This window comes from Hippopotamus amphibius, chromosome 15 (genome assembly GCF_030028045.1).
Source record: "Hippopotamus amphibius kiboko isolate mHipAmp2 chromosome 15, mHipAmp2.hap2, whole genome shotgun sequence".
Classification (NCBI taxonomy): Eukaryota; Metazoa; Chordata; class Mammalia; order Artiodactyla; family Hippopotamidae; genus Hippopotamus; species Hippopotamus amphibius.
In genome coordinates, this window is record NC_080200.1 from 4,294,156 (window position 1) to 4,308,198 (window position 14,043).

The 14,043-nt window shown below is 59.5% G+C and overlaps 4 protein-coding genes across 25 annotated transcripts in view; 3 read left to right on the plus strand and 1 right to left on the minus strand.

Moving 5' to 3' along the window:
* SAFB (scaffold attachment factor B) overlaps positions 1-362 on the plus strand; it is a 36,830-nt gene extending 36,468 nt beyond the window's left edge. For all 4 annotated transcript variants that reach the window (XM_057709809.1, XM_057709808.1, XM_057709811.1 and 1 more), the window contains exon 21: positions 65-362. In XM_057709809.1, coding sequence (XP_057565792.1) covers positions 65-182 — 118 coding nt within the window. In that variant the 3' untranslated portion in view covers positions 183-362. The remainder of the gene's footprint in view (positions 1-64) is intronic.
* A 3,962-nt stretch (positions 363-4,324) lies between these two features.
* On the minus strand, positions 4,325-6,039 carry MICOS13 (mitochondrial contact site and cristae organizing system subunit 13). The gene is made up of 4 exons (XM_057709722.1): positions 5,906-6,039; positions 5,048-5,225; positions 4,798-4,849; positions 4,325-4,536 (listed from the first exon to the last, which is right to left on the minus strand). Exons 1-4 carry the CDS (start codon positions 5,932-5,934, stop codon positions 4,439-4,441), a joined length of 357 nt encoding a protein of 118 aa, XP_057565705.1. The 5' UTR covers positions 5,935-6,039; the 3' UTR covers positions 4,325-4,438.
* A 14-nt stretch (positions 6,040-6,053) lies between these two features.
* HSD11B1L (hydroxysteroid 11-beta dehydrogenase 1 like) lies at positions 6,054-11,852 on the plus strand. 18 transcript variants are annotated; one of them, XM_057709716.1, is made up of 8 exons: positions 6,054-6,379; positions 8,263-8,349; positions 8,433-8,563; positions 9,189-9,300; positions 9,675-9,766; positions 9,902-10,175; positions 10,308-10,473; positions 11,439-11,852. In XM_057709716.1, exons 1-8 carry the CDS (start codon positions 6,361-6,363, stop codon positions 11,455-11,457), a joined length of 900 nt encoding a protein of 299 aa, XP_057565699.1. In that variant the 5' UTR covers positions 6,054-6,360; the 3' UTR covers positions 11,458-11,852. The 18 variants fall into 18 exon arrangements, with proteins under 18 accessions (XP_057565699.1, XP_057565687.1, XP_057565689.1 ...); XM_057709704.1 differs by lacking the exon at positions 11,439-11,852 and adding an exon at positions 10,568-11,336 and having other exon boundaries at positions 6,527-8,349; XM_057709706.1 differs by lacking the exon at positions 11,439-11,852 and adding an exon at positions 10,568-11,336 and having other exon boundaries at positions 6,815-8,349.
* A 705-nt stretch (positions 11,853-12,557) lies between these two features.
* On the plus strand, positions 12,558-14,024 carry RPL36 (ribosomal protein L36). 2 transcript variants are annotated; one of them, XM_057709723.1, is made up of 4 exons: positions 12,558-12,603; positions 12,784-12,878; positions 13,685-13,819; positions 13,892-14,024. In XM_057709723.1, the coding sequence occupies exons 2-4, from the start codon at positions 12,786-12,788 to the stop codon at positions 13,979-13,981; spliced, it is 318 nt and encodes a 105-aa protein (XP_057565706.1). In that variant the 5' UTR covers positions 12,558-12,603; positions 12,784-12,785; the 3' UTR covers positions 13,982-14,024. The 2 variants fall into 2 exon arrangements, with proteins under 2 accessions (XP_057565706.1, XP_057565707.1); XM_057709724.1 differs by having other exon boundaries at positions 12,568-12,673.
* Positions 14,025-14,043: the final 19 nt, after the last annotated feature.

Below are 14,043 nucleotides of genomic sequence, written 5' to 3' on the forward strand. Positions count from 1 at the left end.
CTTGTGCTCAGGCGGGTGTCAGAGCCCACTGAATGAAAATTAAAAGAATCTGCCTTTGTTCCAGGCGTGGCAGCTTTGCCCCCGGGGGTGCCTCTCGGGGCCACGTGATCCCACGTGGCGGCTTCGGGGGCCAGAACCGGGGGAGCCGACCCAACGACGCCCGCTTCACTCGCCGCTACTAAGTGCTTGGGCTCCTGTGTTCTGTCACATGGCAACAAGAATATGTTCTGTTCAGAGTTCCCTTAAACTGTGTACAATAATTTTTTTTTTTTTATCTGCTGCCATATTGTAGCTCAATACAATGTGAATTTGTTTGTTTTTTTGGTTTTTTGTAATAAATGTGTTTCTGTTCACATACCGTTTATTTGAAGTGTTGTGTCTTTTTTCTTTTCACCTCTTTAAGTAAAATGAAATTATACTCACCAGTGATGAGCTGCAGCTCTTCCTTCAGGGCAGGAGGATGGAAAGGGCAGCTTTTGGGGCCTGTTGGGTTTTCCAGAAGCCCTTTGCCTGCAGCACGCACCTCCCAGCCTGTGTGAGCCCAGGCCCAGAGTCCACAGGACCGTCTGGGTCGTGCATCTCGGCCACCTGCCGCTCCTCGGGAGCCTTGTGACACACCTCATGTTTGTTCCAGTTGCCCACACTCTGCCTTCATGTATGAGACTTGTGCTGAACAGGCTGTTCCGTGGGTTCCCGTGTGGTGAAATACACGTAACCTGAAACTGACCATTTTAACCATTTAAGGGTACAGTTCAGTGGCATTATGTACATTCTCAGCGTCATACAGCCATCCCCACCACCCATCTCCAGAACTTTTCTCCAAACTAAGACTGTCATCATCGAACACCCGCTCCCCAGCCCCCTGGATCCCACCACCTTTGTCTCTATGAATCTGACTCCTCTAGGGACCTTGTGAGTGGCATTGCGTCCTGGTGGGGAGGACAGGTGACCACGTGGGCTGTGAGAGGAGCAGAAGGGTTGTTGAACACCAGGTGATGAAGTCTGCCTGGGGCAGGGGCTGGAGTGGAACTGGGGGGGCAGAGGTTGTGTCTCACTCCACGTAAGGTGCAGGTGTGTTCAGGGGTCAAGTGCTGCCTGGGCTCCAGAGCTGGCTGGGTTTGCAGGAGGAGGCAGTGTGTGTGAGGGACAGTAAGTGAGGGGGCTGGGGGCGGGCCACCCTATTAGGGGAATAGCAGTCAGAGGCCTGCCTCTTGGCTCCACCTCTCACTCAGGTAGGGTCTGGCCCTGTCTGAGGGCTGGGGTGTACCAACAACCAAGGCTGACTGGGCCCCTGTACCCCCCAGGGCCCACAGTCAAGGGAAGATAGACCCAGGACCAGGCTTCTCCACCTGTTGGCTGAATACACCTCCTCCACCAGGCCAGGTACGTCCCCGTCCTCATCCCTGCAACCTGCACATCCACACCGCACGTGGCAAGAAGGGCCTGACAGGCAGGATTAAGTTAAGAAGCTTCACATGGGAGAGGATCCGGGGTTATCCAGGTGGGTCATGTTACCAGAAGGGTCCTTATCAGGGAGATATGGAGGCAGAAGGTAAGATGGAGACATGACAGAGGAAGACTGCACAGCTGGCTGTGAGGACGGAGGAAGGGACACAGGCCAAGGATCACAGAGGCCTCTAGAAGCTGGAAAAGGCCAGAAAAGGATCCCCCCTGCCGCCACCCCCCCACCTCCAGAAGGAACCAGCCATGCCCACAGCCCACACCTGGATTTCAGCCCAGAGACCCACATTGGACCTCCAACCACAGGGGGTGATTCTGTCCCCTGAAGACATCCGGCAGCACCAGGAGACATTTGTGGTTGTCATGCGTCAGGGGTAAGGAGGCGCCACTGGCATTTGGGGGTTGGAGGCAAGAATGCTACTCGACACCCCGTCCCCAGGGTGGCCCCAACAGATTTATCCTTCCTAGGTGTCAGTGACGCCGGGCTGCGGAAATCTGCCCCAAGGTGGTGGGCACTGTGATGGGGCACTGAGGAGGCCCAGGGAGGGCACTTGAGGAAGGGGACAGACAGGGAGGCTTCCTGGAGGAGGGAGTGTCTGAGCAAGGGCAAGAACAGGAGTCAGCTGGGAGGAAGGATGGCCTAGTCAGGGGCCGCAAAGTTGTGGGCAAAAGCTGGCAGGGAAAGCTGGCTGTGTTCTGGGGACTGAGGGCCAGTGGCATGTCCAAGAAGGCCCGAGGGGAGGCAGGGGCCCTCTGAGGAGTCTGGGCTCACAGGGAGGGCGGGGGGAGCCACCGGTGTTTGAACAGGGGAGTGATGTCATCAGATATGGATGGTCTCTGGGGAACGTGGAGGGCGCGGGCCTGGAGGTGAGGCCAGCCAGGAGGTGGTCACCAGCAACAAATACAAGTCGATGGAGAGGAATCGGGGTCTGACTGGACGAGGGCACAGAGGGGTCAAGAGCAGCACTGGTTTCCAGGCTGTCAGCTTGGTCCATGTGGACAGTGGGAAAGCCTTGGGGTCAAGCAGAGCCAGTGGCCAACCCTTGCACTGTGGCCTGTGTTCAGTCCTAGAAAACACACAGACACACACACACAGACACACACACACACACACACCCCCTAGAGCCAGTGGGAGAGGAATTCCACTGCCAAGTTCATGGAGCTGCAGGACACAGCCAGAGCCTAAATGCAGGTGAGGAGAGCCGGGGGTGCTGAGCCTGTCCCCAGGGCAGCTCCTCAACCTCCTACAAACACTGGCTTCCTTTCCTGCGTGCTTTGCTGGGCCAGTATTGGCTGCTAACAGAGCGGGAGACCTGCCAAGGCTCCTCCCCACCCCCACCCCCATAAAATGATGACCACAATAGGAAGGTCATGAGGCTTCAGGGAGCCCCGTGGAGCATGTGCCATCACCGCAGCTTCCTGCGCCCTGAGCACGAACCTCTCCTGTATTCAACGCCTGGGACTGAGTCTGTGGGGTGACACGGTTGGAAGTCTGCACTCCAGGGAGGGCTGAAGTCAACCACCCGAGCTCTTGGCAGACAGAGGGGACCATGAACCTGGCAGTGCAAGTTTCTCCACATGTGAAAAATGGGCCCACGAGGCTGCTGGAAGGGCAGAGTGGACGGACAGTCCAGTCAGGCTGGGACAGCTCACAGGGCTTGCCCTTGAACCCGGGCTGTGCCCCCAGCCTCTGCAATGGCCAGCATCAGGTCCCTCCTGGGTGGCAGAGGATGGGGGACGGTCCCGGGCCCCACCCATCCCACCCTCATCATAGACCTGCCCCCACCTTCACAGGGGCCCAGGTGGCTTTCAGGTGCCACACAGGACATGGGAGACCCCAGCTGGAGCCATTCCTGGAGACCAGGGTGGCACAGATCACTCAGGGCTCTCCCTCCCCGAGCACCCAGCGCCCCCCACTCCTCCCGGGCCAGATGGATGGACGGACACGTGCTGGCTTCTACTCCCAGGTGAGCCTGGGCAATGCCCCAGCCTCTGGTCTCTGCTTCCCTCATCTGTAGCACTGCTGTCCCCTCCTGACTCGTGGCGCTGGGTGAGCTCTGTCCCCTAAAGCGCCTGACATGAACCCCAGAACTCTTGGGAACAGAAGATCCTGTGCCAGCTCAGGGCACCATTTCCCAGGCCTGCTCCCTACTCCCAGGGTAGCTTCCGGGGCCGGCCATTGGCTCCCACCCAAGCCCATCTCCTACCCTGTCAGGGGCAGAGGTTTCCTCCCGCCGTCACCATGGCAAGATGCCCTCCGTGGCTGGGTGCAGGGAGCATCTCCCTTTAGAGGAGGGCCCACCCTCCTCAGAGCTCAGGCTGCATGGAGAGACATTTAGGTCACCAGGCAGCTGACCCGGCGTGAGTAGAGAGTGTCAGAGGTTTCCCAAGGGAGCAGGGGACGTGTGGAAGACAGCGCCCTTGTGGGCCAGGGAGACCCTCTGCATGGCCACGACCACCAGGTCTGTGCTCCCCAGGAATCCCCAGGAAAGCGTGTAATGAGAGAGGAAACCAGACGAGGGCAGGAGGGCAGGGACTAGACTGGGTGGGCAGATCAGTGAGCAGAGCAGGACAAAGAATCAGTGGCTGTGGGGGCTCCTGGCTGTGTAGACCGTGCTCAGCTCTCTGAGAACCAAGGAGACCCCAGACCCGGATGGGCCCTCGGCATGTTCTGAGCCCTTGCCTGGGGCCCTGAGCCCCGGCGCAATGGTCTGCTCCCATTCTCCATACTAGGTCGAGGGCCCAACCAGTGGGCGGGGTCCAGATACAAAGGGGTGAACCTTGGCCTTCGGTCAAGGTCAGGCCCTGAGGAGCCCCCAGGAGCCAGAAGCCCACACCCAGGGGGCCAGCACTCGGATCAGGGAACACTTCCAAGTCCTTTATTGGGCCGGCAAGGCTGGGAGCTGCCCTTGGAGTGGGCTCCCAGTCTGGCATCCGTGGTGCCCCTGCCTGGGGCAGGCAGCTTCCTCTTGACAGGCTACTTGGTTCGCTCCTTCAGGTATTCCCAGCCCTCCTTGGAGTACTCCCAGGCCTTGGAGGGGGCCACGGACAGAGCCGACATCATCATGATGACGCCTGTGGGGAGGGAGGGCCCAGCGCCTTCAGCGGAGACTTTTAGAGGCACCACTTCTGGCTGTCAATTCCCCGCAGGAAAATGGGTAGAGGCCACACATTGCTCCCACCTCCCTGGAATCTCCACCCCCTTTTCTCTTTTAGATTGGGGCGAGGGGCCCTGCAGGGAGCAGTGCGCACAGAGAGGAAGGAGAGTGATGGAAAGGAATGGCCAGGAAAGGAGGTGGGAGGCCACTCTCTGCAATCAGATGGACCAGGGCCTACCTGAATTCCAGGACTCGCGGATGTGAAAGTTAAACTTTGGAAGGGCTGGGAGCTGGGAAGAGAGGGGAAGAAGGGGCTGGTGAAAAGGGAAGGCCCGGCAGCCCCAACCTCCCTCACAGGCAGGGAGAGCAGCACACGCCCCAGCGTGGAGAAAGCCAAGCAGGGCTGGAGGCACCAGGGATCAAAGGCCACCCCAGAGTTGACACCCCTGCTTCCGCCCAGCCGTAGCCTCAACCCCAGCTCGGGGTACCTGTGGTAACTTCAGGCCTGTCTGGTCGCACACATACTGGCTGAACTGGTACACGGCAGTGGGGACCACATCCTCGGCTTTCTGAAGGACTGCCTGGCTCTTGTCGCTGGGCCCCAGCAGCTCCTGGTCATACACCAGGTAGACAGCGCCCCCAGCCACACTGCCCTTGATGAGGAACCTGCAGACAGAGAAAGGAACCACAGCAGCTCAGCAGACAATGCTGGCCACCTCCTGGGTCTAGGCCCGCAGGGGTGAGGATAGGGGCTAGACCCCTGGGGCGGGGGGGTTGCCCACAGTCCACAGAGTGACACACCTGAAGCCAGGCAGCAGTGGGGAACACACAGGGCATCTTGGGAGCCCAGAGGCGTGTCTGACCCACAGCACTTAATTTACAGCGTGCAGGGATACTCAGCTCCATTCAACTGGTACACTGAAGCCTGGAGAGGAACAGTGTCACAGATCCCGCAGAGGGCAGAGAACAGGGAAGACATAAGACTCCCGACCACCTTCTACCTTCCAGTCCCGCGGGATGCTCCGCGAGGAAGCCCGGGGTTTTTCTAAGTGTCCCTGGTCGCTTCCCGTCTGTCACACGCAGCTCTGGGTGCGCATTAACCTCCCAACAAACGCGTGCGGCACTCCCATATTCCAGAGCGGGCAACGGAGGCTCGGAGGGGCCTCGGGTACGGAGCCGGGAGGCAAGGGCTCACTAGGAAGCGAGAAGCGCCACCCTGTCTGAACAGACGCGGGAGACCGGACACTACGGGCAGCGAAAAGCCGATCGGGAGCAAACCAGATGGAGGCTGCCCGCAGAAAGGAACGTGTTCGGGGGCTTGGGGCCCGCCCGGTGGCCCCACGAACCTCATCAGCGACCACACTCGGCGTACCATGATCGCTCCGCTCCGCGCGCAAGGACACTCGGCTGGCCCGCCGCTTCCGGTCGCGGCGCCGCATAGGCCTCTGGGAGGCGTAGTCTCCCGTCAGCCGCAAAGGCCTCCGGGAGTCGCAGTCTCAGCACCGGGACAGCACAGAGGGTCGCAGTCCGACAGCAAAAACGACTCGGCCAAGCTTGGCGCTCAGGCCCCGGCCGCCGCAAAGCTGTCTGGGAAAAGTAGTCGGCAAGTCCCTCGAGGCGCCGAACGGCTCGCCTAGCCGCCAAGCCTCCTGGGAAATGCAGTCGGGCGCGGCAGGGCCCTGGTGACGTGAGGGAAAGAGGAGCCTTGAGTGACGCCTGAGGCGGACCCACCCGCGCCCGCGCGGAGGGCTCAGGACTCAGGGCCCAGGCCTAGGAAGATGGTGCCTGGAAGCCGGTTGTCATGGCAACTTGGCGGAAAGGTACGAGATGGGCGGGCCTTTAGTCACGTGGTCGGGTCGGGGTGGGGCTTCCCTACAGGGGTGGGGCCGGGGGGAGCTAGGTGGGAGGCTGTTGCCCGGCAACGCCGGGAGCGGAGTCCCCACAGTCCGGCCCCTCATCCTGAGAAGGTGGGCTCGGAGTCACGTGACGCAGACCCTACGTGAGGGGACGCGGTCGGAGTCCGGCAGGCGCAGCCGTGAAGCGAGCGCTGAGGGGTACGCGCGTGGCTTCCAGGCCCGGACCTCAGCCCCGCTGGACGGTGGGAGAAACTGAGGCCTGAGTGAGTGAGCGCGCGGTTGGGAGCTTGCAGTGGGTCGCACGCCCCCTTTGTCCAGAGGGGAAACTGAGGCCCGGCGAGGTCGGGAGGTCAGTGGGTTCTGCGAGGATCTGATTTCCCCTTTCCTCCCCCGTCACAGCCTGGCTGTTTCATCCATCCATTCATCCATCCGCCCACCCACCCATCCAGATTGCCAGCCAACCCTGTGGGGCTGCTGTGGTCAGGGCCGGGTTGAGGAGAGGGTTGAACCGAGGGACTAAAGGGCTTTCCCTGGAAATGCGGCGAGGTGGGAGAGCGTTTCCTGCTGAGGGGATGCTGGCCTGACAGGGTTAGGGCGAGGAGTTCACTTTTCTGAGAACTGATAGATTCATGGATCGGTAATAAGGGAGATGAGGATGGGCAGAGGGCCAGGGCCAGACCTGCTGGGTCTCATGGGCTGAGCTGAGGAGCTTGGTCTCCATCTGGGGCAGTAGCGAGCCCTGGGAGGGTTGGAGCAGGAAGGGACATGCCAGATTTTAGACAAAGATCCCTATGGCCTTTTCTCTTTGCCCCATGCAGTTCAGAGGATAGAAATCCCAAGATGTGATGGGCTTGTGCCCTTTTCAGGGAATGACCCCCTGAACTCTAATCACCTGGCCTGTTTCTCTCTTTCGCCTTCTCTCTGGGACAAGTAAATGGGCTCCCACAGCTGAAGTCACATCTTAACCCGGATGACACAGGCACGTGTATCTCTAAGCCACTCCTGAGTGGCCAGTACCTTCTGGGTGTCTCCAGACAGAGGTGTCCTTCTGAGCTCCCCCACCTCTCACATCCCTCATATCACCCTGGGTCAGTCTATTTATTGAGAACCTACTGCACGCATGTCTGGCAGTTTGGGGCACCAAAGATCCAAAAGTGAGCAAAACAGAAGCAGGTTTCCATTTCCTTCCTGCCCTCATGCAACTGAGTCTAAAGGAGAGAGAGATCCTGAACAGGCAGCAAGTCATCAAGATGACTTCAGGGGATGACAAGTGCTGAGGAGGAGAAGAAAGTTCCACAGGTAAGGGAGAGAGGGGGACCAGGAACAGAGGTGCTTTAGAGGAGGAGGCCAGGGAAGCGCCCTCCAAGGAGGTGATTTTTGCTGCCGAGACTTGAAAGAAAAGAACAAGCCATTGGGTTGTATTTGGGAAGAGCGTTCCTCACAGAGGGAACAGCCAGTGCAAAGGCCCTGAGGCAGGATGGTGACTGGCTGGTTCCAATGAACAGTGAAGAAGCTTGTGAGGCAAAGCAGAGTGAACAAGAAGTGCTGGTCCGAGCAGGGTCTTTTTGGTCACAAAAAGGGTCACTTTTTGTTCTAAGTGAAATGGGCAGGGTTTTTCAGCAGGGGAAGGAGATTCCTGCAGTGGTTCAGGTGAGCTAGATGATGACCTGGACCAGGTGGTGGTTATGGAGATGGAGAAGAGGGGGCAGGGCTTGGGGCATTGCCACATGCTCTTCAAATAAAGACACAACAACAACAACAACAAAAAGATGCAGTTGGGGAAATGGGTGTGACTGGGGCTTGACTGTGGGCCAGGCCTGGGCAGGCCACCCTCTCTCCCACTGCAGACTGGGCAAGAGCCATGAAGGTGCTGCTCCTCACGGGACTGGGAGCCCTGTTCTTTGCCTATTACTGGGATGACAACTTTGACCCAGGTGAGTGCCTGGGGTTGGGGGAGGGAGGAACGATGCGGCTGTCCTGTCCATCCGCCAAGCTGACCACCCCTGCTCACTGCCAGCCAGCCTCCAGGGAGCCCGTGTGCTGCTGACGGGAGCCAGTGCAGGTGTCGGGGAGGAGCTGGCATATCACTACGCACGTCTGGGCTCCCACCTGGTGCTCACTGCCCACACCGAGGCTCTCCTGCAGAAGGTGAGACACTCCATCTCAAGTTTAATTGGGGCTGGGGGTGGGGGAGCGGGAAACAGGGCCTGGATTTGAATCCCTGCAAGCATCCAAGCTTCCTGTGTGGCCTTGGGCAAGTCACAATCTCTCTGAGCCTTAGTTTCCTCATTTGCAAATGAGAGACAATAAAAGTACCTTCTCCTGGGTTGTGGTGTGATAGTCTAAAATCAAGGAGTGTTCCTCACTAAATGGGAGTATTGACAGTGACTAAAGGCTGTGCGGATAGCTTGGGTTCTCAAGCGTAAAAGGGGGCTGGGTAGACGCGTCTTAGCAACAGCCCAGTGTTGCTTCAAGGAAACGTACAGCTCCTGGGGAGAAACTTCCAAAATTTCAAGAGGCCAGAAATCTTAAGGTTTATTTGAAATCACCTGAGTTTTAAATGTTGATGGTTGAACAAGCAGCATGTTCTCACTTCTGGCCAGAGAGCTGCCAGTTTGCAACCCCAGTGGTAAAACTCTGAGAATGATGTTGAACGGAACCCCAGGCTCATAATAGGGGAGGGGGAGCTTCAGGCTGCAGCCCCAGTGAGGCCGGCAGGTGGAGGGGGACCAGCTGGGGTGGAGGGGCCCACGGGCAGCTCTGGCCCCCCCAGGTGGTAGGGAACTGCCGGAAGCTGGGCGCTCCCAAGGTCTTCTACATCGCTGCGGACATGGCCGCCCCTGAGGTGCCCGAGCGCGTGGTGCAGTTTGCGCTGGACAAGCTGGGTGAGGGGCGGGGCCTGGAGTCTGGGACCTTGGGCTAGGCCTTAAGGCACGTCCCAGATTGGGGTGGGGGTGTGGTAGTGACGGCCTTTTAAGGGCCGCGAATCCTGGGTCCGGGGGCGTGGCTAGGGGTGGAGCCTCATGGCATCCAGGGGGTGGAATTCTGGACCGGGCCTCATTGGATCAGGGATGAAGCCTGGTTAGGGAGTAGGGCGGGGTCTGTTTGATCATAGTTGGGGCGCTACCTGCGGCAGAGCTCATTGGGTCAGTGTTCTGGCCGGAGCTTCGCTAGTTCAAGGGGCAGGGCTAGGGGCGGTGTCTCGTAGGGGGGCGGAGCCTCAAGGACGGCTCCTGGCTGACGGGCCTCTCCGGGCCAGGAGGGCTGGACTACCTGGTGCTGAACCACCTCGGCGCCGCCCCAGCAGGCACACGGGCCCGCAGCGCCCAGGGGACACGCTGGCTCATGCAGGTGCTCCGCCCCTCCGCGGCCCCGGTTCCGCCCCCTCTTGGCCCTGGCTCCGCCCTCCCGCCAGGCTCCACCCTCTCCCTGTTCCCCTCGGGCCCTGCCCCTCCCAGCTCTAGACCCCGCCTTTCCTGGTTGTAGGCCCCGCCCTCTTGGCCTTGGCTCATCCCCTGGCTGATGCTCCGCCTCTGGAACTCCGCCCCAGTCCTCGAGCCCCGCCACTACCAACCAAGGCCCCGCCCCCAGGCTCTAGGCTCCGCCCCTGCCCCTTCTGGGCTGGGGTTCCTCCTCCGCCCGGTGACTCGCAGTCGCCACCTCCAGGTGAACTTCCTGAGTTACGTGCAACTGACTTCGTTGGCGCTGCCGAGTCTGACTGACAGCAAGGGCTCCCTGGTGGTGGTGTCCTCGTTGCTCGGTGCGTGTACGCGGCGCGGGGAGTGGGGAAGCCACAGGGCTAATGCGGGCGAGCCTGGAGGGGGCAGGAAGGCTTCCCGGAGGAAGAGCAGCGGCGTGTGGCCCCTCAGCCGCTGTCCTCTCGCACCCCCAGGCCGCGTGCCCACGTCCTTCTCCAGCCCCTACTCGGCGGCCAAGTTCGCGCTGGACAGCTTCTTCGGCTCTCTCCGGCGAGAGCTGGGCGTGCAGGACGTGAACGTGGCCATCACCATGTGTGTCCTGGGCCTCCGGGATCGCGCCTCGGCCGCCGAGGGAGTCAGGTGAGGCCCAGGATGTGAGCCGGAGCCGGGCTGGGCGGGGAGGGGGTGTGGGGGGCCGCTCAGCCCCAGCTCCCACCGCGCCCTCCTGCCCCAGGGGCGTCACGAGGGCCAAGGCGGCCCCAGGGCCCAAGGCAGCACTGGCCGTGATTCGTGGTGGCGCCACACGTGCCTCTGGCGTCTTCTACCCGTGGCGCTTCCATCTGCTCTGCCTGCTTCGCGGCTGGATGCCACACCCGAGGGCCTGGTTCATCCGCCAGGAGCTCAACATCACGACCCCCGCTGCTGCCTGAGCCCCTGGGCTTGATGCCCCTTCATCTTCCCAGAAGAAGACCCTCCAGCCAAGCGTCCTGAAGCCGGGGCACACACCGAGACAGCTCTGAGTGGGTGGCCAAGGGCCAAGAGAAAGTCATCGAGATAGAAGAGTAGACCCGAGAAAAAAAACTCACCAGCACCTGAAAACAGTCAGCACTCGGTGTGCCAGGCATCTTGTCAGGGACTTGGAAGGCAGTTGCCTGTCGTCTCAGCTGTCACTGATGATTCGATTGTCTCCCATTTTGCAAGTAAACAAACTGAGGCTCAGAGAGGCGATGTGACTTGTCCCAGGGCCCCAGCCACATCAAACAGGTCACAACATCACTGAGCCATCCTCGGAACCTTCTTTATCTGTGACCTGAAACCACCGGGCCTCTGATGTGTTCTTTCCACTCACTCGGCCTTGGAGCATTCCCCAACCCTTTCCACGAGCAAGGGAGCCCTCGAAGTTGTGAAGTCGATGGTGGGGTCTGAGGAGGGGGAGGAGGAGAAGAACCTGTTCTGGGCCGGATCCAGCCTCCCATTTGATAATAAAAATCCTTCTTCCTTTGAATATCTGTTGCTCAGATTCCTTGGTCCTTCCAATTTGCTGGTGGCAGGAGGTGAAGAGGGATGTGTGTGTTGGTGCCAGAACTCTCGCCTTCATTTCACAGGTGGAGAAACGGAGGCTGAGAGACAGGTGGGCTTCATCCAGGATGTCAGGGGTGGAAGGAAGCATAACCGATTGTGGGCCAAGGGCTTAATTTGCAGCATGAAGAACGTGGTTTGTACACCAATAATGATATCCTGCATCAGGTACTACGCACTTGACATTCACGACCTCATGCCATCTTCACAACCAGAGGTTAGTGCTACCGTGGTTACCATTTAATGGACGAGGAAATTTAGAAGGGAAGTCAGAGGCAGAAGCTGGGATTCTGACACCAGGCTGTCCCTATTTAAGGCAACGTGTGGGCTGCATCTGCACATCACTGATATTTAGATTAATGAATTAAAAATTGTCCTTAAAATAGTAAACCAGCACTGCTTGCATAAAGAAAAAGCAACTGTAAAGATAAAAACGGAAAGAAAAGTGTTATTATAAAAATGAAACAGTTTCAAAGAATGAAACAATGTTTTAAAAAGAACGAAAACAATGTTGTAAAAAGCTATCAACTGTTGGCCGTCCAAGGCTTCAAGATTAGCAGGTGTTCCAAGGGCTAACCCAAAACAGACCAGCCCCAAATTGATACCGTCTCTTGGAGGTAAATGGGATTGAAAGATAAAAGCCAGAAAAAAAATTTTTTTTTGTTCCCACCACGCCTCCGATCCCTGCGTCTAAAATTACATCCAGTTATATCCAGTGCCACCAGGGAGCACTGTATCACAACGCTTTCCTTAGCTCTAACCCGGAGCTTGGCTTCATAACAGTAAAACCAATTGCTACGTTTGTGGACATTTTGTGCCAGGTGTCATATCTTGCTCAGACAGTTTGGAATAGGTACTACTGTTGTCATAAATAGAGAAATTCGGGTATTGGGAGGTGAAGTCCCCGGCGCTGGGACAGCCAGCTGGCGGCAGAGGTAGGATACCAACTCTCAACCCACCCGCAGAGGGAGGCATCGCAGCCATAGCCACGCCCACCCGGTCCTACTGCTGGTTAGGGCCAGCGGAGGTAGGCGCGCATGCTCCGAGAGCCTGCAAGGACGCCTCCAGCCGCCAGAGGGAGCCCGCGCCATTCCTGCCTCTCTGGCCCGCTCCGCCCGGGGGGTTGGTAGATATCCCAGAGTTCCGCGCGGCGGAGGCCCTTCCGCCGCGGCAGCCATTGAAGAGTAGCAGGTTCGTAAATCCCCACGCGAGTAGCATCCGTTGCCATCGGAACCGTTGGGACTCCGGTGCAGCTCGGGGGGTATGGCTGGGTGCAGCGAGCGAGGCCGGGGAAGCCAAGGCGCGGGGTTCCGGGCGGCGGGGACCGAGCCGGGACTCACCTCCGCCCCCTCTCCCCACCCGTGTCCGCAGCCATGGCTCTGCGCTACCCCATGGCCGTGGGCCTCAACAAGGGCCACAAGGTGACCAAGAACGTGACCAAGCCGAGGCACAGCCGCCGCCGCGGGGTGAGTGCCGGGGCGCGCGGTCGGGGCGGCCTTGGGGAGGGGGTGGGACGAGCCTTGCGGGCGGAGGGCAGGGCCTGGGCAGAGGCTCCCGGCGCGCAGTCGGAGTGTCGAGTCCCGAGGGCAATGGGGAGCCCTGGTGTCTTAGGCAGGAGAAAGGGGGTGTCGGACCTGCCCAGAGCAGAGATGTCGGTTACCCGTCTGCGCGGCCAACGCCCGCCGGGGCCACGTACCGCGAGCGCCCCGGCCCGTGGGTTCGGGCGAATTGGGAGCGGGTTTTGACGCATGAGCAGGAGTTTGCCGAGTAGGGGGTACCTGGATCGGGGTTGGAACGTGCAGGGAAAGCGGATTCCTTGTGTGTCAGGTTGAGGAATCGTAGCCTCGTAGGGCGAGTGACTCCACGGTGCCCGGCTTGTGTCCATAGCGAGATGGTTCTGGGCCCGGGAACAGCCTGTGCTAAGGGCCGGGCGTGACATGCCGCTTTGATGTTTATAGTTATTTACTGGCCGTTGGGTCTTCGTTGCTGCGCGCAGGCTTTCTTTAGTTGCGGCGAGTACGGGCTCTAGGCGCGCGGGTTTTGTTGCTCCGCAGCATGTGGGATCTTCCCAGACCAGGGCTCAAACCCGTGTGCCCTGCATTGGCAGGCGGATTCTTAACCACTGCGCCACCAGGGAAGTCCTGATGTGGATAAGATTGGGGAGTGGGGATTTGGGCTTCCCTTGTTAGCAGACACACAGCGCTCTGCCTGGAGACCCCGAGTGTTCGGCGTCGCGTCCCCCGCCCTGACGTCCCCTCTCCCCGTCCCGCAGCGCCTCACCAAGCACACCAAGTTTGTGCGGGACATGATCCGGGAGGTGTGCGGCTTCGCCCCTTATGAGCGGCGGGCCATGGAGCTGCTCAAGGTCTCCAAGGACAAGCGGGCCCTCAAGTTCATCAAGAAAAGGGTAGGTAGGATCCGCGGGGTAGGGTCCAGGTGGGAGTTGGGGCCCAGGCTCACAGCCCTCCTTTCCCGGCAGGTGGGGACACACATCCGCGCCAAGAGGAAGAGAGAGGAGCTGAGCAACGTCCTGGCCGCCATGAGGAAAGCGGCAGCCAAAAAGGACTGAGCCCCTTCCCCTCTGTGCACAATAAAACGTTTCCAGAAACTTGGCTATGTTTTTGTGCTGCC

What these genes read in the sequence shown, in the direction of transcription:
- HSD11B1L (XM_057709702.1), top strand. An exon ending in GGACACGCTGGCTCATGCAG is followed by an intron (nt 9,767 to 9,901) that starts GTGCTCCGCCCC and finishes TCCTGGTTGTAG; the next exon opens with GCCCCGCCCTCTTGGCCTTG. An exon ending in TCGGCCGCCGAGGGAGTCAG is followed by an intron (nt 10,474 to 10,567) that starts GTGAGGCCCAGG and finishes CTCCTGCCCCAG; the next exon opens with GGGCGTCACGAGGGCCAAGG.
- MICOS13 (XM_057709722.1), bottom strand. Translation starts at nt 5,934, where the DNA reads ATGGTACGCCGAGTGTGGTCGCTGATGAG. An exon ending in CAGGCCTGAAGTTACCACAG is followed by an intron (nt 4,850 to 5,047) that starts GTACCCCGAGCT and finishes CTCTCTTCCCAG; the next exon opens with CTCCCAGCCCTTCCAAAGTT. An exon ending in CCGCGAGTCCTGGAATTCAG is followed by an intron (nt 4,537 to 4,797) that starts GTAGGCCCTGGT and finishes CCCTCCCCACAG; the next exon opens with GCGTCATCATGATGATGTCG.
- RPL36 (XM_057709723.1), top strand. Translation starts at nt 12,786, where the DNA reads ATGGCTCTGCGCTACCCCATGGCCGTGGGCCTCAACAAGGGCCACAAG. An exon ending in GGCACAGCCGCCGCCGCGGG is followed by an intron (nt 12,879 to 13,684) that starts GTGAGTGCCGGG and finishes CCCGTCCCGCAG; the next exon opens with CGCCTCACCAAGCACACCAA. An exon ending in TCAAGTTCATCAAGAAAAGG is followed by an intron (nt 13,820 to 13,891) that starts GTAGGTAGGATC and finishes CTTTCCCGGCAG; the next exon opens with GTGGGGACACACATCCGCGC.